Below are 25,327 nucleotides of genomic sequence, written 5' to 3'. Positions count from 1 at the left end.
CAGGCCAGTCTTCCCTGCTTACACATGCACGCCACACAACGTTTTAGTCTGTTCTTCATGTTACCACTACCCCGTGAGAGGCCACAGAATTAAAACGGCAAGGGAGATATATAAAGACCTGTCTGTGTTTGAATCGTGGCCCTGCAGCTCACCTCTTGAGCCTCAGTTTCTCGCTTGTAAAAGGACGGAAATACCTAAACTTGCATGTCTAATCAGTTTATGGAGATTAAAAACAATGCAAGTCAAGTGCTTGGCACCTAAAAATTGCTCAATAAATAGCGACTGTATCACACCTCTTAGGAGCCCTCAGCGTACTGAATTAGAGTTCTTTGTTGGTCTGCGGCACTAGACTACGAGCTGCCTGAAGGCATCCGCGCAGTGTAGGCTGCAAAGTCGCGGGGCTGGCGGGCTGGGCCCAGAGGGACGCGGCTGCAATTCCCAGGGGGAAGGCTAAGTGGGGCGGACCCCATCTCCAGGAAGTGACGCCATGGGGACGAGCAGCGATGAAGCAGGGGCCAGCCGGAGCGGGGCGCGCGCAGCATGGCGGCGGAAGCGGAAGGGAGTTCTCCGCTCCTGTTGCCGCCGCCACCACCCCCGCCCGGGATGGCGGAAGTGGAGGCGCCGACGGCGGCCGAGACGGACATGAAACATTGCCACGGCTCCGGCGGCGTCACCATGGACGTGGAGCGGAGCCGCTTCCCCTACTGCGTGGTGTGGACGCCCATCCCGGTGCTCACGTGAGTCTTCTTCGGAATCAGTCCAGGGACTAGGAGGGCCCGGGGAGAGCCGAAGCTCGCGTGGCATCCTTGGGCGAACCCGGGCCAGCCTCCAGCGCCTACGTACCCTTCCCGCGGGTCAGGCCCGCATACCTCGTGTAGTCACCAGAATCCCGCCAGCCGCGCAGTGCCCACTTCTGCTAACGGTTGGAACACGCTCCCGGCTCTTATTACACGGTCTAGAGAAAGAGTTGTAGACGGGCAGGAAAGGGTGTGTGGCAGGGAGGCTCAGGAGCTGCAGGGGTACAGAAGTGGGCCCCCTAATTGGGTCTGAGGAGACCTCATTCATTCATTTATTGGTTTGTTCACTCATTGAGCGAAGGCTTACTGATTATTTACCATTACATCTTGCTGGGTCTGGAAATAAGAATGGGAGTTTGGTTGGGACCACACCGCCTCTGAGAATGTCTACATTGGAAGGGCCCCCAGAGATCCGGTAGTCCAACCCCTTGTGTCACAAACCATCTCAGTTGCAAAGGGAGTTTAAGTCCTAGGATGTCTGCGTCCTAGACCAAGGTTCTTTCTATAGCTTCAGCTTTTGTCAGGAGAGAAGCAGGCGCTTGGTCCTGCTTGCTACCTTTTAGCCAGGACTCCTGGGTGGAGGGAGGTGGTTTGCTCTCTTGCTTCAGCCTTGACAGCTGATAACAGTAACCCCTCCTCACTGTGCTAGACAGTTTGCCAGGCTCTTTCACAGCCATTTTCTTCGAATTTCTATTCTAAGATAGGAACTATCTTTTCAGATGGTGAAGCTCAGCTTCTTGTAGTATTAGGTATCTTCATCAAACTTATGCCCCAATAAGCAAAGGGATTCAAAACTTAGTCTTCAGACTCTAACTTGTTCTCAACTACATCTTAAACACTCTTACCTGATGTGATAGATTTGTTCTGTCTATTAAAAACAGCCAAATGGTGGTGTGGAGGAGGGATCATTTTTGGCCTTCTATGTTGTTGATCCTAAAATGACCTTAATTTTTTTGTGTTAAAATATTTGAATTATTTTGTGTGTTCAAATACTTATGCATTTTTAAGAGCATCCAAATCTGTCCTTTAAAAATAAATTCCTTTTTTTTTTTTTTTTGAGATAGTCTTGCTCTGTCGTCCAGGCTGGAGTGAAGTGGCATCATCATAGCTCACTGCAACCTCAAACTCCCAGGCTCAAGCGAGCCTCCTGCCTCAGCTTCCTGAGTAGCTGGGACTACAGGTGTGCACCACTGTGCCCACTAATTTTTCTATTTTAAGTAGAGATGGGGGTCTTACTCTTGCCTAGGCTGATCTCGAACTCCTGACCTCAAGTGATCCTCCTGCCTGAGCCTCCCAGAGTGTTGGGATTACAGGCGTGAGCCACTGCGCCTGGCCAAAAATAAAGTTTTTAAGAAACTATATTCATTAATTAATTTAATGTTCTTTTAACACATTTGCTAAGTGACTCCCATGTGCCCAGATAGTTCTAGGTGTTAAGAATATACAATGCTGAATAAAGCAGATACGGTCCTTAAACTTATGAGTGTTTAAGTCATGGTGGAAGGAGATAGATTGTAAACAAATAAACTAATAAGAGAACGTCTGATAGTGATTAGTGCTGCAAAGAAAGGAAATGTTAGTGTGAAAGTAATTGGGAGGGATACTTACGGAATGTATTGGTTTTGTTAAGACCTGTCTTGTGATCCTAAGATCTCTTTGGCCTTTTCCCATTTTCAGAAATACCATTTGTTCACTTTACACGGGTTAAATTGGAAAGAAAAATAAATGAATAAATAAATACCATTTGTGGCGAGGTCTTCTGCTCCACAAGAACTGGTAGCAACATGCGGTGGAGGCACCATGGTCCCCAGTCATCTGGGCCAGAAGAGGCTTACATCCCATTTCTATTCAAATCTTTGTGCAGGTGTTCATAAGACCCAGATGAATAAGACACTGTGTCCCTGTCAGAGGGTTCATATTCCCTTCAAAGGACTCACCTCCAGCAGGAGGGAGAGAAAGACAGGTAAATTAACCATCGTAGTGTATAGTGATGATTGCTGACAGAGAGTGCAGAGCTAGGAATAGATGTGGCACAATGCACTGTCATCTGTCTTTGGAGAGGAGATCAGAGGAGGAAACAGAATCCAAAGATCTGTCCACCCCCTCAGAGATGTTGATAATTCTGCTGAAAAGCCAGATAATAGCTGCTGCTACTAATAAAAACAGCTAAGATTGTGTATTTACTCTGTTTTGGCTCTATTCTACACATTGCATGTTCACTATCTCATTCAATCCTTACATGAACCTATGAAAATACATACTTCATCCTCATTTTATAAAAGAGGAAATAAGCTTAGAAGCCAGTATACGGCTTTTTCCACCGAGATATTCTACCTTCCCAGATAGAGCTACAGGGTCAGTAAATTGTTCATTCATTCAATAAATATTTATCAAGGACTTACTATGTAAGTAGTCCACAAAGCAGCCCAGGAGCTTGCCTTCGTGGAGCTTCCAGACTGACAAACTTACTTTGAGGGTTTCTTCTCCGGGGCTTCATTGGGCACAGGGCTCTTGCTGTTGTCTTCTGCATTAACTCTGATTTCCATCAGTGGCACAGCTGTGGTATGTGCTGTACTGGTCAAACCCAGACCTCCTCCCAACCAGATGAAAGGAATTGGGGGCAGAGGGTCTGAGATCAGCAACTGGGAAGCCAGATGAACTACTTTCCCATAATCTTGAGCGTCCATCATGTGGCCACTGTGGATCTTCTGCAACTTATTCTATGTCAGTCCAGTCAGTCAGACAGCAAGTATTTACTGAATACCTCAAGAGAACAACATTGGGCAACTACGAAGTGCAAGGCAGTGTCCTAAGCATGTACTATTTAATTCTAACAATAGCCTCCCACTGAGGTAATTATTACTGTCCACAGAGAGGCGAGAATAAGTAACTTGCCCAAAACAAAGTCAAGATTCAACCCAGATCTGACATCAGAACCTTACTCTACTCTTAAATGCAGGGCCTTCGTTCATTATTTAGTCAAGTATTTAGTGAGTTGCAGCTACCAGCCAGACGCTGCCCTAGGGGCTGCTGCAATAAACAAGAAGACATCCTTGCTCTCCTGTAGCTTATGTCCTGGTAGGGAGAGACAGACAGCATGGAAGTAACCAAGGTAATTTCCGATAGTAGTAAAAACTATAAAGAAAATAAAGCAGAGTAATGAGATGTGGGGTGCCTCGGGTTGTGCGTGGCTACGCTAGAAGGCATGATTCAGGGAAGATCTCCAAAGTTGGCAGTGAAGCCGAGGCCTAACTGATGAGGAGAGCCAGCTGTGCAAAGTTCTAGAGGAAGAGTGTTCCAAATGCAAAGAAGGCATGGGTGGGAGGATTTGGCGGTTTGAGGAACCACAAGCAGGCAGTGTGGCTAGAGAGGGGAGTGAGGTGAGGTTCAAGGGATAATGGAGCCCAACTGTTGGAAGGAGTTGAAAGTGCAATAATAAGTGTAATAATAGGAAGGCATCAGTGGGTGTTAAGCAGAAGAATGATAGGATTTTAATTCTGTTCTCAAGAGACCAGTCTGGCCCCCCATCCTCTCAAGTGCTCAGGCTCCAGATCTGGAAGACCCCCATCCTGTCTGTCATAAACTCTGCCCCGTCTTCCTTTGAGAGATCTTCTGACTGCATCTGCTTCTCAGCACCCCACCACCGGTTGTCTAGTCAGGACCACTGTCATCTCTTGTCCGTATTACGGCTGTGGCCCCTGAGCTGGCCTCCCTCCTTCCCACCACGCCTCTCCACCTCCCGTTCTTCAGCCACATGGAGCACTTTCCTACCTCGCAGTTTTGATTTCTACCTGTTGATGTCCTGTCCCTTAAAAGTCACCTCTTCTGTGAAGTGCTGACTCCACCCCAGCCCCATGTAATTGCTTCTTTGAGCTACGTCTCTGTGGCTTTTATCTGCACTTCCCTAACAGGGTGCTTTGTGCTCATGCCCAGGACCTGGCTGTAGGCCCTGGGAATCCTTAAACTGGATCATTCTCTCCAGCGCCCAGGCCCTATACAGAGAGCGATGGTCCTCAGACTACAGACAGATCTGGGGTTCTATGTGTTGTGTATTGGGGCCCCTGTGAGAATTGGGGTTTTTTTTAATGTCTATGGCCTTAAAAAAATTGAACTTGAGATTTGTTTTTGTTTTTTTTTTTAGATGCCCATGGCTTTAAAAAAAATGAACTTTTAGTTCCTGATAAACATCACACTTTTGTCCAGATCTCTACCCTTGCACATACTGTTTCTTCATCATTTCCTCAGGGAAGCCTTGCCTGAACTCCCCACCCCCCACAGATTGTTTTAAATTGTTCCCCCACCTTTTTTAAAAAAAAAACTTTCTTATTGAGGTATAACTTACATATCAAAAGGTACACAAATCTTAAGTATATAGCTCAGTGAATTCTTGCTTACATACACGCTCGTGTCACATTATCCAGACAGAGGATAGAGAGCATTTACTGATCCAAAGGACCCCCTTGTATCCCCTCCTAGCCAGTTACGCCACAAAGACAACCCCGCTTTGGAACTCTGGCCATAGATTAGTTTTGCCTTTTCTTGAACTTCATGTAAATAGAATACTATGTTATGTACTCCCGTGAAAGGTTTCTTTCACTCAGCCCCATGTCTGTGGAAGTCTGTGTTGTATGTGGCAGAAGTTTGTTCCTTCATTTTATGTACCATTTCATTGTATGACTATACCACGATTTACATGCCCTTTTTACTGTTGTTGGACATTTAATCATTTCTAGTTATTTTTGATCAAGTTTATTGAGATACAGTTTACATACAATAAAATGCACCCATTTTAAGAGTACAGGTCAATGAGTTTTGGCAAATGTTTCCCAAGGGTGGGGGCAAAGGGAAACTGCTGAGGCATAAAGTGTAGTGCCAAAGTGTTTTCCAAAATGGTAGAAACAGGTTATACTCCGCCAGCAGTGAGTGAGAGCTTGGTACTCCTCATCCTTACCCGCACTCGGTGTTACTGCTTTTAGTAGGAGCCATTCTGGGGGGTGCAGTGGTATCCCCTGTGCTGTTCATTTGCAGCTGCCCCTTTCTGTGCTTCCCCAGCCCCTCTGGATAGCCCCGATGTGCTTTCATCACGCCACATTATATTCATATGCCCCCACGTTGGATCAAGTGTCCCCAGTATCCATCTAACTGGTTGAAAGACCCCCTAAGGTCCATCCCTTCTCTGTCTTTTTCCGTTGCAGGTGGTTTTTCCCCATCATTGGCCACATGGGCATCTGCACCTCCACAGGAGTCATTCGGGACTTCGCTGGCCCCTACTTTGTCTCGGTGAGTCCCCATCCTGCCACCCTCTGGAGGGTTCCAAGGTTTAAGTGGAAGGCCGGCCTGTCTTGCCTGCAGGCACAGGAGAATGCAGATAACATGACGTCCTGCCCTGTGCCTCTGCTCCCCCTCACCAGCTCTGCCCCTCACCAGTGTGTGACCCCTTCCCCCCTTCTCTTGCCTCTAGGACAGGCCAGGAGGGAGTGTGGCCAGAAGGATTCTTAAGTAACTGACCCAGCCATTTGCCCCCTGGGGTACCGAGACATGGGTAGGGTGTAGAGGCAAGATTGGAGAGTGAGACCATCCAGGAACCACATCTCTGGACATTCAGAAGGTGGGAGTCGAGATCGGGGAACAGGGGAGGCCGACATGGTTCTCTGGGTGTGGCTGCAGAGAAGAGGGGGTGGGACTTGAGGATGAAAGAGCTGAGTTCTCAGGTCTGTTCCCTGGGGATGTGACTAGGACGGGCCCAGTGGGCTAGCTCCTGATGAGCATGCATCAGCCTGCCTATTTCCAGGTTTCAGAGGCTGGAATGAAGGAATATGGTGGCACCAACCTGTTTATATTAATAGTTGTCCCAATCATTTTAACATGACAAAGATCTGTCACTGTGCACTTAAAAATACTTTCACATCCATTACTTTCACTGTTGTATATTTTTATGATAATGCATCCTTGACCAGCTCTGTCAGCAGGGTCTTCCTGATTCTGAGCCCAGAATCTGTCTCTGCATAACTCCCACACCCCGGGTCTCATGTGGTGAGTCTAGGAAGGACATCGTTGTAGTGTCTGCCTCACAGGAAGCCGCCTTGGGCCCAGCACCTCCCGCCCTGCTTAGAATGCAGTCAGACAGCCGGGCACAGAGATGGGCTCTGTGGGGAGCCCAGACGATGAAGGAAACCAGCTGCCCAAGATCAAAGATGAGAAAAGATTGACCAGAGAACTTGGAGAAAATGAGGCCCAGAGAGGGCGAGAGAATTCCCTGGGTGCCACACAGAGGCACAGTGGCAGCTGGAGCCCAGGCCTTTGGTCTCCCAGCGTGCAGTGCTCTGTGCACTTCTGCTGCACCCCCTCCTTCCCACAGAAAAGCCACTACTAGCACTGCAGATACCCTGCCTACCCCAGGGGTGCACCCGTGCCACACTTCTGTGCACCCCTGACATACCCCCTTCTAAGTTGCTGGTCCACGTTTGTCATCCAGCCTGGATATAGGTTCCCCACTGACCTCTGCTCTTATCCCTCAACAGGAAGACAACATGGCCTTTGGAAAGCCTGCCAAGTAAGTGATGAGCACCCACGTGACTGGCCGTAGGGCCACGTTCCTCCTGCCCAGAACAGCAGGCTGGGCCTTCTGGGGCACAGCAGGAACCAGCACCTGAGGACAGAGTGTGGAGGGGAGGAACAGCCAGGGTCCACCAGAGCACAGCAGCCCTGTACCAAGCATCTGCTGTGCCAGTCCCTGGCTAGGGCCTTTCCCGTATACCATCCAGACCTTGCCTCAGCTCTGCAAGGTCATGTTTTCAACTCCATGGCAAAGGTGAGGAAAGGGAAGGAACTTGGTCAAGGTCACACAGTTAGGAAGTGGCAGGGCAGGGCACTCTCTTGCCCGTTGGGAGCAAACAAGCCATTTAAGGTGTAATAGAAGCATTGTTTGAAACTCTGCTGGAAAGTTCTGGTTGGAGAGAATAAGAGCAGTCCAGGCCCTCAGGTAGCTATTGTTGGTTTGGTGTGGGACTTTTGGTCTTCGTTTTTTCAGTCTCAGGTGCCCACCTCAGCTGCAGGCCTAGTGACAATGCCTCCGTTGTCCATGTTCTCAGAACATCAGGTGACCTGTTGCCCAAGGCCGCACCAGGAGTGGTGGGGGCCGAGTGTTCCGTACAGCAGAGGCAGCTTGGCACAGGGCTGATGTCCTCAGGCAGGAGGCAGTGGGATTCAAGGGTCTCTGGGCCAGGTATTTTCTGCCAGGCTGCTTTCCAAGGACAGTTTTGGGGCACCCTTTTCCAGGCATGAGCCTCTGAGCAGCCCCCGGCCAGGCCACTGTCTCTAAGCCATCCCCCAAACAGTGCTGGGGTCACCCTGACCTGGCTCTCCCTGGCCTGCAACCTGTGGGCACTCCATTACTCAGAGCAGCAGTTCTTACCCAGCCGCAGGTCTGTGGGCTTTGGCAAGCTGTGTGGGAGACAGGGACAGTGCTTGCTGATGGTGAACTCCCCGCGTGGTGTGGCCCCACCTCATCTCCAGCCTCACCTCCTAGCGTTCCTTCACCCGTTTCTCCTTCTGAATCCCCTAATTTCTGGGACATACTGTGCAGTTTCATGCCTGTCACTTTGTTTAAGCTGTTCCTATGGCCAGAACACCCACCTCCCCTTTCTGTGCCTGGCCAAACTCTCCGCCTTCAGACACTCACCACCTCCAGGAAGCACGCCTCCCCCGTCTTAGTCCGTTCAGGCTGCCATGACAAAATACCAGACACTGGATGTCTTATAAACAGCAGAAACTGATTTCTCACTGCTCTGAAGACTGGACGGTCCAAGATCAAGGCACCCCAGTGTCTGGTGAGGACCCACAGTGCCTTCTCACTGTGTCCTCACATGGTGGAAGGAACGAGGGGTCCCCTCTCCGTCCTCTTTTATAAAGGCACTAATCCCATTCATGAGGGATCCACCGCTATGACCTCATCACCTTCCATGAGCCCCACCTCCTCATACCATCACAGTGGGGGTTAAGATTCCAGCGTATGAGTTTGAGGGGGACACAAACATTCAGACCATAGCATCCCCGGACTGAATTAGTTCCATACCCTCCCAGGATCCACCATGGAACTGGGCGCCTGCCCTGTGTTAAGGTGATCTGCCGCGTGACTCTTGCCCTGGATCAGACCTCAGCCTCACAGCCTCAGCACCCAGCTCAGGGCACAGAGCTGAGGGGCCACAAGGGAGCTGAGCCAGGGTCCAGAACCCCCTCTCTCCCATCAGGTACTGGAAGTTGGACCCTGCTCAGGTATACACTAGCGGTCCCAATGCCTGGGACACGGCTGTGCACGACGCCTCTGAGGAGTACAAGCACCGCATGGTAGGTCGGCTGGGGCAGGGCTGGTGCTCCTAAGGCAGGACCAGGGCGGGAGGTTCCCCTGCGACCCATCCTGACTGAACCCTTCCGGCACCTCCAGCACAATCTCTGCTGTGACAATTGTCACTCGCACGTGGCGTTGGCCCTGAACCTGATGCGCTACAACAACAGCACCAACTGGAATATGGTGACACTCTGCTTCTTCTGCCTGCTCTATGGGAAGTACGTCAGGTGAGCTGCCTGCCCACCCGCACATTCCCCGAGGGCTGCTCTCCCAAGGATCCCGGAAAGATATTTCTAGAGTCCTTCAGTCAGCAGGGACAGTTGGAGCAGATGCTGGTTGGAGCCTTGAAGGTTCTAGAATGACTAAGCTCCTGGTGGAGAGGGAGGTGGCTTTTCTGAAGTCCCACTCTACCTGCATCCCCAACACAGCTCTGGCACTTGCTCACTGTGAGACCGTGGGTAACTGCCTCTCTGAGCTACAGCTGTCCTTGGTAAAATGGGGCAGTGATTCTGGCTGCTGAGGGAGGCTGTGAGTCTACAGAGCTCTGTACTCAGGTAAAGTAAACAGCTGGGTCCTCACAGGATGGTGTGTGGACCACCCCCACAGGGTCCCTCCCAAGCATCCCTTGTCAGAAGCAGGGTCCTGGGCAGGTGGGTCCCAGTGGTGGCCTGGGAGGACCTTTGAAGCCTCAGCCTCGTGTGAAGTCAAAGGCATTCATCCCAATTCAGAGGTAAAGGGAGAGTTCAGGTCGAGTGAGTCACCCATGGTCCCACAGCAGAGCCCAGACTCGAAGCCAGCACATGCCTGGGCTGATCTTGCTGCCGCTGCTCTCCAAGTGTTCCTCTTAGCCATGCTCCTTCCTCCTTAGTAAGAGCTTCTGAAAAGGAGACTCTCGGAAGTATTTTTTAGGCCGGGCGCGGTGGCTCACGCCTGTAATCCTGGCACTCTGGGAGGCCGAGGCGGGTGGATCACTCAAGGTCAGGAGTTCGAGACCAGCCTGAGCAAGAGCAAGACCCCATCTCTACTAAAAATAGAAATTATCTGGCCAACTAAAAATACATAGGAAAAATTAGCTGGGCATGGTGGCGCATGCCTGTAGTCCCAGCTACTCGGGAGGCTGAGGCAGAAGGATCGCTTAAGCCCAAGAGTTTGAGGTTGCTGTAAGCTAGGCTGACGCCACGGCACTCACTCTAGCCCGGGCAACAGAGTGAGACTTTGTCTCAAAAAAAAAAAAAAAAAAAAAGAAGTATTTTTTAGTCCTGGAAGGCTTTTAGAAGTCCCCTGAGAAGAACATAACTGTGGTCACATGGAGACTGAGGCAGAGCCAGGGTCAAACCCAGGCTCCTGGCTCCCAGCCGCTTGGCTCCAGCCACAACACTGTGCAAACTCTCACCAACCCCCGCCTCCCAGCAGGACCCATTATGAGGGCCGTGGGCAGAGAGCACTCATGGCTTCTACACCAGAACTAAAGTTCCTGGTTCTCTTGCTAGAGACTTCTCTCCCAGAGACGGGTGGTTATGGATGGAGTTAGTGAGGCCCAAAGAGGGTGAGCACATCTGCTACACCCAACCAGCGAGGTGTCAGTGGATCTCCACCAGCAGCCTGGAACAGCCCCTGCCCCTGACTATAGTTGGTGGTCCCCCATAGCGCCAGGCCCAGCCCGGTCCCTGGCTTGACCAAGTTCGGGGATGAGGGAATCGTTCCAGGGGCCTCTTTAGGGGTGGCAGCCCTGTCAGGGTCTGTGGATGGGGCTCTGGGCCACACGCCTGCTCACCTTGTCCTGCCCCCCTGTGCTCTGTCCCTGTTCCTCTCTGTCAGCATCGGGGCCTTCGTGAAGACCTGGCTGCCCTTCATGCTTCTCCTTGGCATCATTCTGACCGTCAGCCTCGTCTTCAACCTCCGGTGATGGCTCCCCTGTGGCCCCGAACCGACCAGGCTCCCAAAGAGGCAGCTATCACCCTCTTTTGGTTCCAGATTCTTTCTCCTCACCCCAAAAGGCAGTGTTGGACTATTCTTTCGGACCCCGGGGTCTGGGCTAGGTGGAAGGGCTGAGGATGCGTTGTGGCGTGGGAGTGTTTGTTTTCTCACTGGCCACTCAGAAGCCCCCTGTCCCTTCTCCCCAGGCTTGTGACCCCTGCCCTTAAGGCCCCTCTTTGTTCTTGTGTTGGAAAAACCTTAGCTACCCTCTGTAGAGCTTCTCCTGCCAGTGCCTGCTGGGCTCCTGCCTCAGCCCAGTGCCCAGTGTGGGGAGGGGAGGACATTTGGACCCGCTGGCCAAGGCGGCACTTGGACCAGAGCTCGATTAGGAGCCTGCCCTTCTGCATTAGCTCTGGTCCTGTAGTGGGATGGGGTACACTGAGACATTTCTATAAACTAAGCTGCTCTGGGCCTCTAGAACAGTCCAGAAGGGCTAGCTGGGCCGCTCTGTTGGATATCTGCCAGCAGCTGCACTGGGGGAAGTGTGTGTCCATCTCCTGGCATCCTCTAGCCCGTGCAGCCCCTCTTCACCCTCCCAGGTCCTCCCAACATTGGGCCCCTGCAGTTTGAGGCCTGGCTGGAGAGGTGCATGGAGCTGACATGTGCCAGAGTGACCCTGTAGACAAGGGAGCGTCAACACCGCTTGGCCCCAGCCCCAGGTGTGGGCCTCCTGCTGGTGATGGCTCCCTGTGGGTCCAAAATACTGTGGGCTGCCAGCACAGCCAGTGCCATCAGGGAGCAGGGGGGCTGTTTCCCCCACCCTCCTGCTCCGCAGATTCCTTTGTGAGGGGCTCCCTGGGCAGGGTAATAAAGAGTTGACTCTGGGTGGTGCTCTGCATTGTGTCCTCCTCTCTGCGGCCTCCTCGCCCCTCAGCTCCTCTCCCCTTGGCAAGGGGTCTGGTCGCCGGCCCCATGGTTGAGTCTTCAGTGCCTGGAGTTTGCAGTGCCACCAGCATCCCTCAGGTAAATGCTTCCTGGTGCCCAGGCTGTGGGAATCCCTGTCACTCCACATCCACCATCCCAAAGCTTTCTCCTTGAGGCAAATGAGTATTGAAACCCATCCCATCTCCCCTGTTGGGAAGAACTTGGCAGTAGGGTTAGGGTTGGGGCTGAGCAGGACTTTACTGGGCAGACCAGGGCCCTGGACCTGTCCCCTCCTCCAGGGGCACACAGTTTGGGATAAGCCAAGAGAACTGTCAGCCCCCAGCCCTGCCGCATCCATCGGTCACATTGCTAAACTCATGCTGACCGTGGTGATTGTGTCATGATCCTGTTCCATGTCAGTGGCCTTCAAGGCTCCCCAGGCTCCTTGTGTTCTGCACACCCTGCTCTCTGGCACTTGCCCAGTCCTTTGCATTCTACCTGTTGAAATCGTGGCCTGCCTTCCCCAAAGCTGCCTCCTTGGTGAAGTCTTTCCCTACCCTACCCACATGTCACTTCAGTTGAGCTAGCCATGGATTTGGTCTCTGAATTCTTGGTGCTCATCCTGAGGATGGCCTTGAGGACAGGCCCTAGCAGCTGGCCATTGGGGCCCTGGATCAGGCATCTACCAGCTCACCCCAGGCCCTGCAGTGCTTGGCTTCCAAGCTTGGGACTTCAGGCAAGGCACAGGTGCCCCCTCCTGACCACAGCAATTCCGTTTTCAAAAACCTGTTTCAGCCGGGCGCAGTGGCTCACTGGCTCACGCCTGTAATCCTAGCACTCTGGGAGGCCGAGGCGGGTGGATCGCTCAAGGTCAGGAGTTCGAGACCAGCCTGAGCGAGACCTCGTCTCTACTAAAAATAGAAATAAAAATTATCTGGACAACTAAAAATATATATAGAAAAAATTAGCCAGGCATGGTGGCGCATGGCTGTAGTCCCAGCTACTCGGGAGGCTGAGGCAGAAGGATCGCTTAAGCCCAGGAGTTTGAGGTTGCTGTGAGCTAGGCTGACGCCATGGCACTCACTCTAGCCCAGGCAACAAAGTGAGACTCTGTCTCAAAAAAAAAAAAAAAAAAACCTGTTTTGACTGGGTGCAGTGGTGCATGCCTATAGTCCCAGCGACAGGAGGCAGAGGTGGGAGGATCACTTGAGCCCAGAAGTTCAAGGCTGCAGTGAGCAATGATCATGCCACTGCACTCCAGCTTGGGTGACAGAGCAAGACCCTGTCTCTGGAAAAAAAAAATTTTTAAACTTGCTTTGCATATTTGTTCTACATGAGAGTGGAGTCGGGGAGATAAGTTCGGTACTGAGGACAACCACAGAAGAATAGATAGAAAAAGGTTTTCTTCTGCGCAGCAGAACTTAAAATTGGCCTTGGGGAAACAGGACATAAACCTGCCATGAAAGTCACCAATAGTTACTGAGTGCTAACTATTTGTGAACAGTGCATACTACCTTGTAATAAAGTATCGGCTTATTTATCCTCACAACAGCCCTTCAAGGTGTTATTCCATTTTGCAGATGAAGAAGTAAGCACAGAGCAGTAAAGTGATCTGCTTGAGATGGCAAGAGGAGGAGGAGTGGAGCCATGGCTCAAGCCCAGCAGCCTGGCTCCCAGCCTCCCCTCGAACCACCCTTCAAGACAGCCTCACTGGAGCACAAGGGTGCAAGTGGAGAAGGGCTGCTTCTGCAAAGGATGTGGTGGGTGCTGTGACCAAAAAGAAGGGAGAATGGATGCTGGAGGTGAAAAAAAGAAAGCAGTCCTTCCGACAGTCCTGTGAGATGGCTGCTATTGTCCCTGCTTTATAAAGGGAGAGAGTAAGGCTTACAGAGATTGTCATTGAGCCAAGGCCACAAAAAAACCAGGTGGCAGAGCCAGAATTTTAACCCAGATCTCCTGGCCTCCAGGACCCTGCCACTTAACCGAAGGACGTTGCCTGGAGACTGGCTGCAGTACAGAGACACTGAACTCGAGGAGGCTGAGCTAGTCCTGGAGGGGTGTGGATGGCTGGCTGGGGAAAGCAGTTGAGCAGGCAACTCAATAGGACCAAAGGACCCAGGTGTTGAAGGGACAGGAAGTAGAGGCTGTAGCTAAGGCTTTAAGGGCGTAGGACGAGGGACAGTCCGCCAGATTTACGATGGTGATCCTGCAGGTCAGGCTGAGGGGTTGGCTGTCCCAGTAGGTAGTGAGGCGTGTGTCAGTGACATGTCCAACGGGGCTGGACTGGCTCAGAGATTTGTGAATGTGCCAAGGGTTACCCTGACTATCTGGCAGCACCTTCCAGACCCAAGGAATGAAAGAAAACTGGTGTGTTCCAAAGGGCCCTCTGACAGCTGTGCAATGAAGGGCTGGAGGGGCCAGGTGTGGCGGCCAGGAGGCCAGAGAAGAGGAGGCTTTCGGAAGAGGCTGAGCAGGGACAGACCTGGGCAGCAGGAGGGCAGACGGAGGCGGCAAGGTGGGAAAGAGATGGGCAGGAAGCCTGGGGGCCAGGACCAGGGGGGCTTGCTACCAACGTGGAAACTTGGGAATAAGAGGTTTCAGGTGGAAGGGGCCAGATGAAGTCGGGTTGAGATGACAGCAGGAGAGTTGGCTGGAAATAACTAGAGTCCTGGAAAGTCACAGCTAAAGGGAGGACAGGATAGCAGAGAAGGGAAATTTAAAAGCGTGAAGACCAATGAAGTTTTGTGCCTTTGGGGGTTTGGGGAGGCCCCTAGAGAATCATCCTTGTGGGGAGCTAGGACCAGGACAGCGGGTGGGAAGTGAGGATGCTGTTGGCCGTTCTCCTTCCATGTCGGGGCCTTGACTGAGGAGACATCACCTGTGCCAGTAATGGTGGCTACTCAGAGGGTATTGCATATATAAATGCTTATCTGTAGTAGGAGTCTGCTGGGATCTCATTGTAATGAAAACCCCTTGAGCTGGGATTATTGCCCCCATTTAACAGATGAGGGAAAAGAGACTCTGAAAATAAGATTAACTTGCAAAAAATAAATAGGGAAGGCCAGATGTTGGGCTTGGGTGGAGGAGGGATCCCCCAGTCTCTAAGAGGTGGAAACATTCAGGAGCCAGTTCTGAGGAGGAGAGGAGGAGTAGGGTTTAAAATCCACCCTTGCCCCAGCTCCTCTGTGAGGCACCCTGTAATCAATCCATGGCTCCAGGTGTGGGGAAGGGGGCAGCAGGGCAGGCACTGGGGAAAGAGGTAGACTTAGAGGCAGTCGGGGAGCTTTGGCTTGGCCTCTTGTGGCCAAGACCAGAATAAAGACATCCCCAGAGGTTCATGGTCCTGAAGCCAATGTAATCTGGGGCCCAAAATCTGGGAGCAGAATAGGGTGCTCAAAGGGACTACCCATAGAGGGTGTGGGACCCTCACCTTGGCACTGGAAGAGTCCATTCCCAAACAGACGGGGCCCAGATTGGCAGAGGGGACAGAGAGCTGCTCTGCTGTGGCCAGCACTTCCCAGAGGTGTATGTGGACATGGAAGGGTGGTAGTTACTGAAGTGACCACAGGTATTGAGTACCGGACTGTGTTGAAGAGAGCATACCTGGCACCAGCTAAATGCCAGCTTGTACCACACACTTTTACTTCCTTTTTCTTTTTTTTTGAGACAGAGTTTTGCTCTGTCGCCCTGGGTAGAGTGCAGTGGTGTCGCCATAGCTCACTGCAACCTCAAACTCCTGGGTTCAAGCAATCCTTTTGCCTCAGTCTCCTGAGTGGCAGGGACTACAGGCACACACTACAATGCCTGGCTAATTTTTCTATTTTTAGTAGAGATGGGGGTCTCACTTTTGCTCAGGCTGGTCTCGAACTCCTGATCTCAAGTGATCCTCCTGCCTCAGTCTCCCAGAGTGCTAGGATTACAGGAGTGAGCCACTGCGCCTGGCCTCACTTCCCTTTTTTTTTTTTTCTTGAGACAGAATCTCACTCTGTTGCCCAGGCGAGTGCCGTGGCGTCAGCCTAGCTCACAGCAACCTCAAACTCCTGGGCTCAAGCAATCCTCCTGCCTCAGCCTCTTGAGGACTACAGGCACACACAACCATGCCCAGCTAATTTTTTCTATTTTTAGTAGAGACATGGCCTTGCTCTTGCTCAGGCTGGTCTCTTATTTTATTATTATTTTTTTTCTTTTTGGTAGAGACGGGGGTACAGGGGTGGTCTCACTCTTGCTCAGGCTGGTCTCAAACTCCTGAGCTCAAGCAATCCTCCCACCTCGGCCCGCCTCATTTCCCTTATAATAGGCTCCTTGCACTCTGCTATGGGAAGATGTTGCTGCTCAGAGAGGTTAAGAGACCTGTGCAAGGTCGCATAGTGGCAGAGCTGGGAGTCTGCTCAGGGTTGTATACCTGCAAAGTCTACATTACCCGGATGCTTACAAAGGAAAGTTTCTAACTTTGCTTTCAAAGCAAGTTCCTATCAGCTCTGTGGGCAGGGTGGGACTGGTGTGCATTCTACAGAGGGGTTGAGGCCTGCTCCAATTCCCCTGAGTCTGCAGTGGAGCTGGGGCCACGCCCCGGGCTCTATGCTGGAGGTGGGGGGGCATGTCCCCAGGGAGCTGGGAGTCCAGGCCCGGTTTTGCATCAAGCCCTGCAGAGGTGTTTCCTCCTCCTTAGCGGCGGGGCAACTGCTGTGGGGCGGGTTGAGTCAGCCTTAGTCTCTCACTGCTCTCCTCCAGGTCCCTGAAACTTGGCCCAGGGGAGCTGGAGCCTCCTACGAAAGTGTCCTCCCATACTGGACTCCTACAGGTAACACCTTGGTGGTAGGGTCCCCTGTCAGGGTCCAGAAGGGCAGGCACTGCCACCTGGTATCCTGAGCACCCTTGGGCACCTTAGGACCTTGGGGTGGGGGAGGCGGGAGCATGTCTGGGACTGGAACAGCGGGCAGATGGACAGACCCTCCTATTGACCCGTGGGTCTGTCTTTTAGTGTTGAAACAGCAGGGAGGACTAGATACTGGATTCTGCCTCTGGACAGAGAGAGGACTGTGGGGAGGAGGTGGTTCTGGGGACACTGGGCTCAGATGCCCTTGGCCCAGCCCAGGCTCAGGGCTGCCAAACATCCCCCGACTTCTACCTTCAGACCCACGTATCTGGTGGCCCCTGGAGCACCAGAGGACACACCACAATACATAGCTCCGTCACCCAGTCACACATACAGCATAGGAGGAAATGCACACTGTGCACACACCCACATAGCACTGTCACCCAGAAAGTCACTGAACACAACACACAGACAATATAGTCCCCCATGAAGTATCACACTGCGACGCGACACACAGGCACACACACAGACAACATTCACACATGCAAACTGCACATAAACTCCACAGTACACAGACACGCCCACCACGCCCAGACTCGCACTCCAGACAGTGCGGCAGAGACAGAAACTGGGGCTCACACGCCATTCCACAGGGGGGCCCAAACTGCATTTGCAACACCCAGCGCTTTGGACATAAACATTCATGAAAATTGTTAATGTTGGGCACACAGGCATTCACACAGTCAGTGTTATATACCATATGGACGTGCAGAAACCCCAGGCTCCTGGGACGGGTCATTGTGGCATGAGGGCTCACTTGGGCTTAGACACTGACTCAGCTGGGAGGGGACAGAGCTCAAGAGGCGGCAGGCACAAGCCAGGACCTGCCTGCAGAACCGCCTCTTCCATCTTAGCCCCACTTGGAGCCCTGGCATGGAAGGGGAGGGGAGGAGAGACCACCCAGTGGGCTCAGGCCACAGTTAATGGCCGAGTCATGGGCCCCCTGCCACGTCCACATGCCCCTCAGGACTGGGCAAATGTTTTCCTTCCGGAGTCACTGTGGTACCTGGGCACAAGCTGCTTTGCCAACCTGGGCCTCCACCGCCGGGCCCCCAGCCAGGTCTAGGGTGGGAGCTGGGGGACCATGTGGCCAGAGCAGAGGGGCCCAGGGGCTCTGGGCAAAAGGGCAGGGCCAGCAGCGGGGGCATCCCTGCACTGGAGGCCTCAGTAGGCTTGGGTGCAGCAGTTACCTCGGGGGAGGAAGTGGGGCTGTGGGCTAGGGAGGAGGTTGCCTCAGACAGGAAGGCCAAATGGGCCTGCGCAGGGTGGAGGTGAAGGGTAAAGGGGGGGGGGTTGCCAGAGCATTGGGTGAGCAGGTGTGTGTGTGTATGTGTGTGTGTGTGTGTGTTTGGGTGGGTGGGTGGTCGTGTGTGTGCATTCCCAGGTGTGCAGGTGTATTTCTGTATTTAATTAATCAGACTTGTACCAACTATCTGTTGTGTGTGTGCAAAGTACTGACTTTGAGGGCGATTCACTGTCCCTAGCTTTAAGGAGCTCACAACCCAGTTAGATGGGCAGTGTATGTGTGCAAAAGTCTGTGTGCGTATATCTAGGGACATATTTGTCCCCCGACTTATTTTTGTATAGGTGAACCTATCTGGGTGGGCCCCTGTCCCCCTGTCCGCCTTTGTGTGCACATGCCATGTGCAGGTTAAGGATGTGTGCACATGTCTCTCTCTTGGGCATAGGTTTCTGCCTGTGTCTGCAGAAGTCCCTTCATGGGGGAACAGGTGTGTGTGCCTGTCTTTATACAGGTATCAGTGTGCATGTGTGACTGGTATTTGTGCCTACATGAATCAGTGTGTGCATGTGTGTCTCTGTACACTTCTTTGAGTGTGTCCCTGAGTGTGTTCATGGGCCAGTGTATGCATAAGTCCATGGGTGTATCTCACCCCACCTTGACCTCAGCCTTCCTGGGGTTGTATGCTACCCACCACCTGGGCATATGTTTGGGGAGAAAAGGGCAGTTGGCTCCAGGATGTGCTGTGTGTTTGTACAGGGCTCAACCTGGCCCTTGGTCTGCCCCCAGGGAGCCACGTGTGCCCAGCTGGGGCACAGCCCCAGCTGATGCCCCAGAGGGGGCACCCATCTCAAGAGGGGCTTTGGGTTCTGCCCTCCCTCCCAATGGAGCATGAGCCAGAGCCTGAGGCTGAAGGACTGTTGGACCTCAGCTTCCTGACAGAGGAGGAGCAAGCGGCCATTGCTGAGGTCCTCAAGCGAGATGCCCGCCTGCGCCAGCTGGAGGAGGGGCGGGTCAGGTGAGGCAGGGAGACCCAGGCCAGGGGAGCACTGGGAGGCTTGAATGGCTCCCAACCTGCTGCCTGGAAGATGTCTGAGTGGTTCTTGATTTCACCCTTTGGTCCCCTCTGGCCTTGGCCAGCTCAGAGCTCATCACCTTTCCCAGGGTGGCTGCACCAGCTCCCTTTCGAGGGTCCCTCCAGCCCACCCGCCATGCTGTGGCTCGAGCTGTCCAGATCTGTCCTTAATATCCCTGCTGAAACCCACCCCTGCTGGGCTGTCCACAAGGCCTCTCTGATTGGTCCATGCCAGCCTCCACCATCTCATCTTTCTCCATAACCCCCACTCAACACACGCACACAAAGTATCCACACAGCACCGGCTGCTCCCCAGTCTCTGAACACACCTGTCACATCCAAGCCTGTGCTATTCCTTCTTTCTGGAAGAGCACAGTGGCCTTTCCAAACAGCGTTTGGGGACAGATGCTTCCTAGCTATGTAACCTTGGGCAACTTACCTGACCTCCCTGAGTACCACACTCCTCATCTGTACAATGAGGCTGGGGAGTCCTACCTCACAGAATTAAGAGGGATCATGCAAGTATGGTCCACAGTAAATACCTAATTGTTATCCTTCTTTACCTGGACGATTCCTTTGTCCTTTAAGAGCAATTCAAATGTCACCTCCTAGATTCTCACAGGCAGAGCTGGCCCTTCTTACATCTGTCACATCACCTACCTCGCTACAGTGTGCTTGTCTCTTCTGGGCTCATCTCCCCAGCAGCCTTGGCTCCTCCAGAGCACGGATCAAGTCTAATTTGCTGCTGGGTCCCTGGTCCCTATACAGAGCCTGGTACAGAGTGGGTGGCAGGAATGTTGGTTGGGTGAGTAGTGACAGCCACACTCTCTCCCATCCTCCAGCAAGCTCCGGGCCTCGCTGGTAGACCCTGGGCAGCTGAAGATCCTGACAGGGGACTGGTTCCAGGAAGCACGCTCCCAACGGCACCACCATGCACACTTCGGCTCTGACCTTGTCCGAGCCTCCATCCGCAGGAAGAAGAGCTCCAGGGGTGAGGGGGGATCCCCAGGGTGGGCAAGACTTTGCAGTCCAGGGTGCTGGCTGTCTGTGGGCAGGGAGAGTGGGCCCCTGGGCTCCCGTCCTGGCTGCCCCAATACTGTGTCTTTGGATGGGCAATGCCCCTCCATGGGCTATAGGAGGTGGGTGGGCATCTCCAAGGTCCTCTGCTGTGAGTCACAGACAAACTTCCTGAGAAGGGGGCTCACAGAGCTTCTCACCTGGGCCCAGGAGACCAGGCTGTGGGCAGCGATGGGGAGGCTGAGGCTGCTGGGAAAGAGAATGAAGAGGAGCCAGAGCCCAGGTGAGGACATGACTTGGGAGACGAGAGAAGCTGCCTACTGGCCACCTGGGTCTCCTCCCTGAAAACTGTGTCTCCCTACTGCTAGGCCCCCCATAGATGAGGCCCCCCAAGAGAGGCTCAAGGAGACTGAGGTAAGGAAGGGAGGAGTTACTAAATGAGTACACAGTGCCCCTGGAGTGCAGGCAGAATGTTCCTGGGAAAGAGCCTGAGCCTGGGAAGCAGGAGACCTGGGACACCCCTTCCCTTGTCTGGGCCTCAGCATCCTCCTTGATGAAAGGGTGGTGTGGAGCCGGACTCTAAGGGAACAGGTGAATATTAGGAGAGGGGCGGGACTGAGCGGGGAGGTCGGGGACTCAGATGGTACTGCACTCCCCCCGCCCCGCCCACTGACAGGCTAGCAGTCAGGCGGGGCAGGCAAGGTGTGAGGGGCGTGAAGTACAGGTCTGACTGGTCCTGCAGCTCTGCCCTGAGGGCTGCCCTAAATCTGAAACTGGGGTGTGTGGCGGGAGCCTGTGACCGGGTCACCCCAGCATGACCTTTGACCCTTCCTCACTGGCTCCCAGTGTGACCTCTACCCCTTCCTTCTTTCAGGGACCTGATTTCCCATCGCCATATGTTCTCTTAAAGGCTTCAGATCAGGAGGAGGAGGCCCAGGAAGGTGAGTGGGAGCATGTGTTGCGGCACAGAGGTTTCAGGGATCAGAGGCAGATCTAACTGGCCCCAAACACCTGTGCTCACCCTCCTCCTCCCGCGTTGTGTGGGGGGGTTCCGTGTGGCTTCCATGGGCAACCACTGGGCAGCACCGGGGCCTGAATCCGCAGGTCACCGGGGTTGCAAACCAGTCCCTCCAAATTTGCTCAAGGGCGGGCAGGAGAGGGGCTCGCTCAGCAGCCTGTGCTCCACTCCAGCCCCCGGCCAAGGGGACGTGCAGGTCTGTGCGGAGGAGGCGGACCCGGAGCTGGAGCCCGCGTCGAGGGTAGAGAAGGAGCTGCTGCCCCCGCCAGCCCAGGTAGGCGGGAGCGGCCCGCGGCTGCTCTCAAGACCCGGAGCGGACTTTGGGCGGGGAGTGCTCCTGCCCAGGGCTGCGAGCTATCTGCGACCCAGTGCGGTCGGGGGACTGGAAGGGAAAGAGGGGGAGCCCCCGACACTTCTCCCCTCTCTGGACCAAGGCTGCACCCAAGATCCTGGAGAACTGGAAGGAGGCCCCGGGGTCTGGCCCCGCACTGGACCGCATGCTCAGCAGCAGCTCCTCCGTGTCCAGCCTGAACTCCTCCACGGTGAGGGGGTGAGGGAGAAGGCCTGGGGGAGACTGGAGGTGGGGGCTTCCTCCCTCCACGTCCCGAGGCATAGCCCCAGCCGGACCCCTCCCTCGCCCGGGGACCCAGCGCTCCCGCCCCCATGCCGGGGTCTGAACCCTCTGAGCTCCCCCAGCCCCTACGTGAGCCCCGCGCACGCCCTGACTGCCGCCCTCCCCCGCCCGCAGCTGAGCGGCAGCCAGATGAGCCTGTCTGGGGAGGCCGAGGCGGTGCCGGTGCGCGGCTCGGTGCACTTCGCGCTGCACTACGAGCCGGGCGCCGCCGAGCTGCGCGTGCACGTGATCCAGTGCCAGGGCCTGGCCGCCGCGCGGCGCCGCCGCTCCGACCCGTGAGTGCCCGCCCCGCTCCCCTCCGGGCGGTGCGGGGGCGAAAGGGGGCCGCTCTCGCAGCCCAACACGCCACTCAGCTTTCTCGACCTCGGGTGCCTCGTCTTCAAAACGGGAATGGCAGCGTGTGGGAGGCGTGGGGTTGCGGGAGGTGATCCCATAAGACGCCTGCAGCGCGAGGCCCAGGGCTGGGAGCAGGCTGGCAGGGCCCCTCCTGACCGCGGGCCCTCACCTCTCCCGCCCCAGCTACGTCAAAAGCTACCTCCTCCCGGATAAGCAGAGCAAGCGCAAGACGGCCGTGAAGAAACGGAATCTGAACCCGGTCTTCAACGAGACTCTGCGGGTAAGGCTGCGACCATGGTGGGGTCCCCTTAATGAGCAGGATGCGCCTTCCTGCGGATTGGCGTGGCGGGGACACCCTCCATTCTGTCGGAGCGTCAGGCCCCCATTAACGCGTTCCCCTCTATGTCTTTAAAAAAAACATTTTTTAAAAAACTAGTTAAGGCCGGGCTTGGTGGCTCACGCCTATAATCCCAGCGCTTTGGGAGGCCAAGGCGGGAGGATCGCTTGAGGCCAGGAGTTCAAGACGAGCCTGAGCACCATAGAGAGACCCCGTATCTACTAAAAATTAGAAAACTTAGCCGGGTGTGGTGGCATGTGCCTGTACTCCCAGCTACTTGGAAGGCTGAGGCAGGAGGATCGCTTGAGCCCAGGAGTTTGAGGTTACAATGGGCAAGGATGGCGCCACCGCACTCTAGCGGGGGCAACAAAGTTAGACCCTGTCTTAAAAAAAAAAAAAAAAGTCAAATGCAGTAGTGAGAAACGGAGAAAGAGTAGAGCAAGGAGCTCCATTTGTAACTGACTGTGAACAATCAATTGAGATAACTCAGGACTTTCGGGGCAGCCCAGTTTGTTAGTCTTGTGGTAGGGTTGGTGATAGTCCAGACCCCTATTAATGCCCTCCGGGGCTCCCCAGGATTTCATCCTGCGAGGAGCGCGGTAGGACCCGCTCTGGGCCACCAGCGCTGCTCCACTAAAAAGCACCTCCTGTCCCCAGTACTCTGTCCCGCAGGCCGAGCTCCCGGGCCGCGTGCTTAGCCTGTCGGTGTGGCACCGCGAAAGCCTGGGTCGCAACATCTTTCTGGGTGAAGTTGAAGTGCCCCTGGACACATGGAATTGGGACTCTGAGCCCACCTGGCTCCCCCTACAGCCGCGGGTGAGGCAGCTGGGCGCGTGGGGAGACCTGCGGCACGGATCTCCCGCCTTCACCCTACCAGGCTTTCCAGAACCTCCCCGGCCTCACAACCGTAGGCCCCTCGCCTGTGGGTGCTAGGATCCCCAGGGCCCTTCTCTGGAGGCCCCACCCCCGCTAATCACACCCCAAGGCTTATGGAGACCCCATCCCCTTGAGGCCCTTTACCTTAGGCCCTGCACCCACCCCACGATGAGCCCACCTCCCGCAGGTCCCACCCTCTCCCGACGAGCTTCCCAGCCGCGGGCTGCTCTCCCTGTCCCTCAAGTACGTCCCCGCCGGCTCGGAGGGTGAGTGACCGCCCCGCAAGAGGCCAAGCTGGATGGGCTCTGGGAGGCGGAAGACTCCTGTCCCGAGATGGGGTGGACTCTGTCTGGGGCGCGGGCCTGAGCCGAGCCTCTCCGCAGGCGCGGGACTGCCCCCCAGCGGGGAGCTGCACTTCTGGGTGAAGGAAGCTCAGGACCTCATCCCACTGCGCTCGGGATCCCTGGATACTTACGTGCAATGGTGAGAAGAGGGCTCCCTGCTTTCCTTCTTTTTGCAGTGGAACTCCCAACCTCCGAAACCCTAGTAATCAACCCTTGACCCCCCAGCCTGGGCTTTGACAACAGAGCAGGAGTGAAGGGGCCAGCTTGAGCAAAGGCCTGGAGTCAGGAAAATTGACAACCCCTTTCAGGAGCTGCATTTCAGGGTGCCTGGGGCCTGTAGGACTTGGAGATCTGAGGCTGAGAGGCAGCAGGAGCCCCTCCATGGAGAACTGGAAAGCCAGGCTGTGGGGCTTGGCCCTGAACTTCTAGTTCAGTGGTTTTCAAAGCAAGCTTTTGGGGGTACCTCTAGGGGTGCCTCCAGGTGCTGCCCCACCCTCAGAGAGAGAAATGAAGGTAGACCAATCCTGTTCTGAGCTGCTAACCCTGATTCAGCCAGAGGCATTCTGGTTTTCTTTCAGGTATTGTACCTTTGAGAATATTTTATTTTGCAGAAAGAGTTCTGAGGCTTTGAAAACTTTGAAAACTATGGGGAGGAGGGAGGTGGTAGGGAGCCAGTGAAAGTCACTGAGCCAGGAAGTAGCAGAATTGCATTTCAGAGACATCACTCTGGGGTCCTATGAATAGGAGCTGAATCTTTAAAAGGCAGGAGCCCTGAGAGGAGGCTGGTGCAAAGGCCCCAGGGCAGTGAGGGCTTGAGGCCAGGTCTCAGGCGGGAGCCAGGAGGCATGGACATATATGAGGGAGAATGAGTAGGACTTGGTGACTGGTTGCCTCTAGGAAGTGAGAGAGGGTGGTGGTCACCTGATGCCAGCCCACCTCCCCCACAGCTCGGTGCTGCCTGATGACAGCCGGGCCAGCCGCCAGCGTACCAGGGTGGTTCGTCGCAGCCTCAGCCCCGTGTTCAACCACACCATGGTTTACGACGGCTTTGGGCCTGCTGACCTGCGCCAGGCCTGTGCTGAGCTCTCCCTCTGGGACCACGGGGCCCTGGCCAGCCGCCAGCTGGGGGGCACACGCCTCAGCCTGGGCACCGGTAAGCAGGGGAGGACCCTGAGGGGAGCCAATACTGGGTGGCCTTGAGCCCTTCCTAAGCTTTGGAGTCCACTGAGAACTGGGAGTGACTGGGAACAGCGCATAATCTGGGACCAGGCAGGTGTTTCTCCATGCCCTCCACCCCTGCCCGCCCACATCCAGGCAGCAGCTACGGGCTCCAGGTGCCCTGGATGGATTCCACACCTGAGGAGAAGCAGCTGTGGCAGACACTCCTGGAGCAGCCATGCGAGTGGGTGGATGGCCTTCTACCCCTCAGAACCAACCTGGCCCCCAGGACGTAGCCCTACCAACCCCTCTCTCTGGACCTCCCTCTCAGGGTCTGCCCTTAGCTAAAGTCAATAAAGTCTGCTCCAAGGGAAATAAGGGGCTGGTGTCTGCTAGGAGAGAGAGGAAGGAAGGTGACAGCAGGGAAGTGA

The 25,327-nt window shown here is 54.5% G+C and overlaps 2 protein-coding genes across 3 annotated transcripts; both read left to right on the top strand.

The window, feature by feature from the left end:
- Positions 1–487: 487 nt before the first annotated feature.
- TMEM222 (transmembrane protein 222) lies at positions 488–11,945 on the top strand. Its single transcript, XM_045545830.1, has 6 exons — positions 488–737; positions 5,993–6,077; positions 7,319–7,350; positions 9,047–9,143; positions 9,241–9,371; positions 10,963–11,945. The coding sequence occupies exons 1-6, from the start codon at positions 541–543 to the stop codon at positions 11,048–11,050; spliced, it is 630 nt and encodes a 209-aa protein (XP_045401786.1). The 5' UTR covers positions 488–540; the 3' UTR covers positions 11,051–11,945.
- On the top strand, positions 11,296–25,266 carry SYTL1 (synaptotagmin like 1). Of its 2 annotated transcripts, none has more exons than XM_045545828.1 (16): positions 11,296–12,084; positions 16,717–16,786; positions 18,891–19,119; positions 20,019–20,167; positions 20,404–20,476; positions 20,562–20,607; positions 21,068–21,134; positions 21,385–21,485; positions 21,646–21,753; positions 21,960–22,120; positions 22,365–22,461; positions 23,176–23,334; positions 23,582–23,660; positions 23,778–23,877; positions 24,686–24,891; positions 25,053–25,266. In XM_045545828.1, the coding sequence occupies exons 1-16, from the start codon at positions 12,034–12,036 to the stop codon at positions 25,190–25,192; spliced, it is 1,836 nt and encodes a 611-aa protein (XP_045401784.1). In that variant the 5' UTR covers positions 11,296–12,033; the 3' UTR covers positions 25,193–25,266. The 2 variants fall into 2 exon arrangements, with proteins under 2 accessions (XP_045401784.1, XP_045401783.1); XM_045545827.1 differs by having other exon boundaries at positions 20,356–20,476.
- The last annotated feature ends 61 nt before the right edge of the window (positions 25,267–25,327 follow it).

The sequence above is a fragment of the Lemur catta genome, chromosome 3 (genome assembly GCF_020740605.2).
Source record: "Lemur catta isolate mLemCat1 chromosome 3, mLemCat1.pri, whole genome shotgun sequence".
Taxonomy (NCBI): Eukaryota; Metazoa; Chordata; class Mammalia; order Primates; family Lemuridae; genus Lemur; species Lemur catta.
Note: the sequence above shows the minus strand (reverse complement) of the source record. Positions and strands in the feature narration are given on the sequence as shown.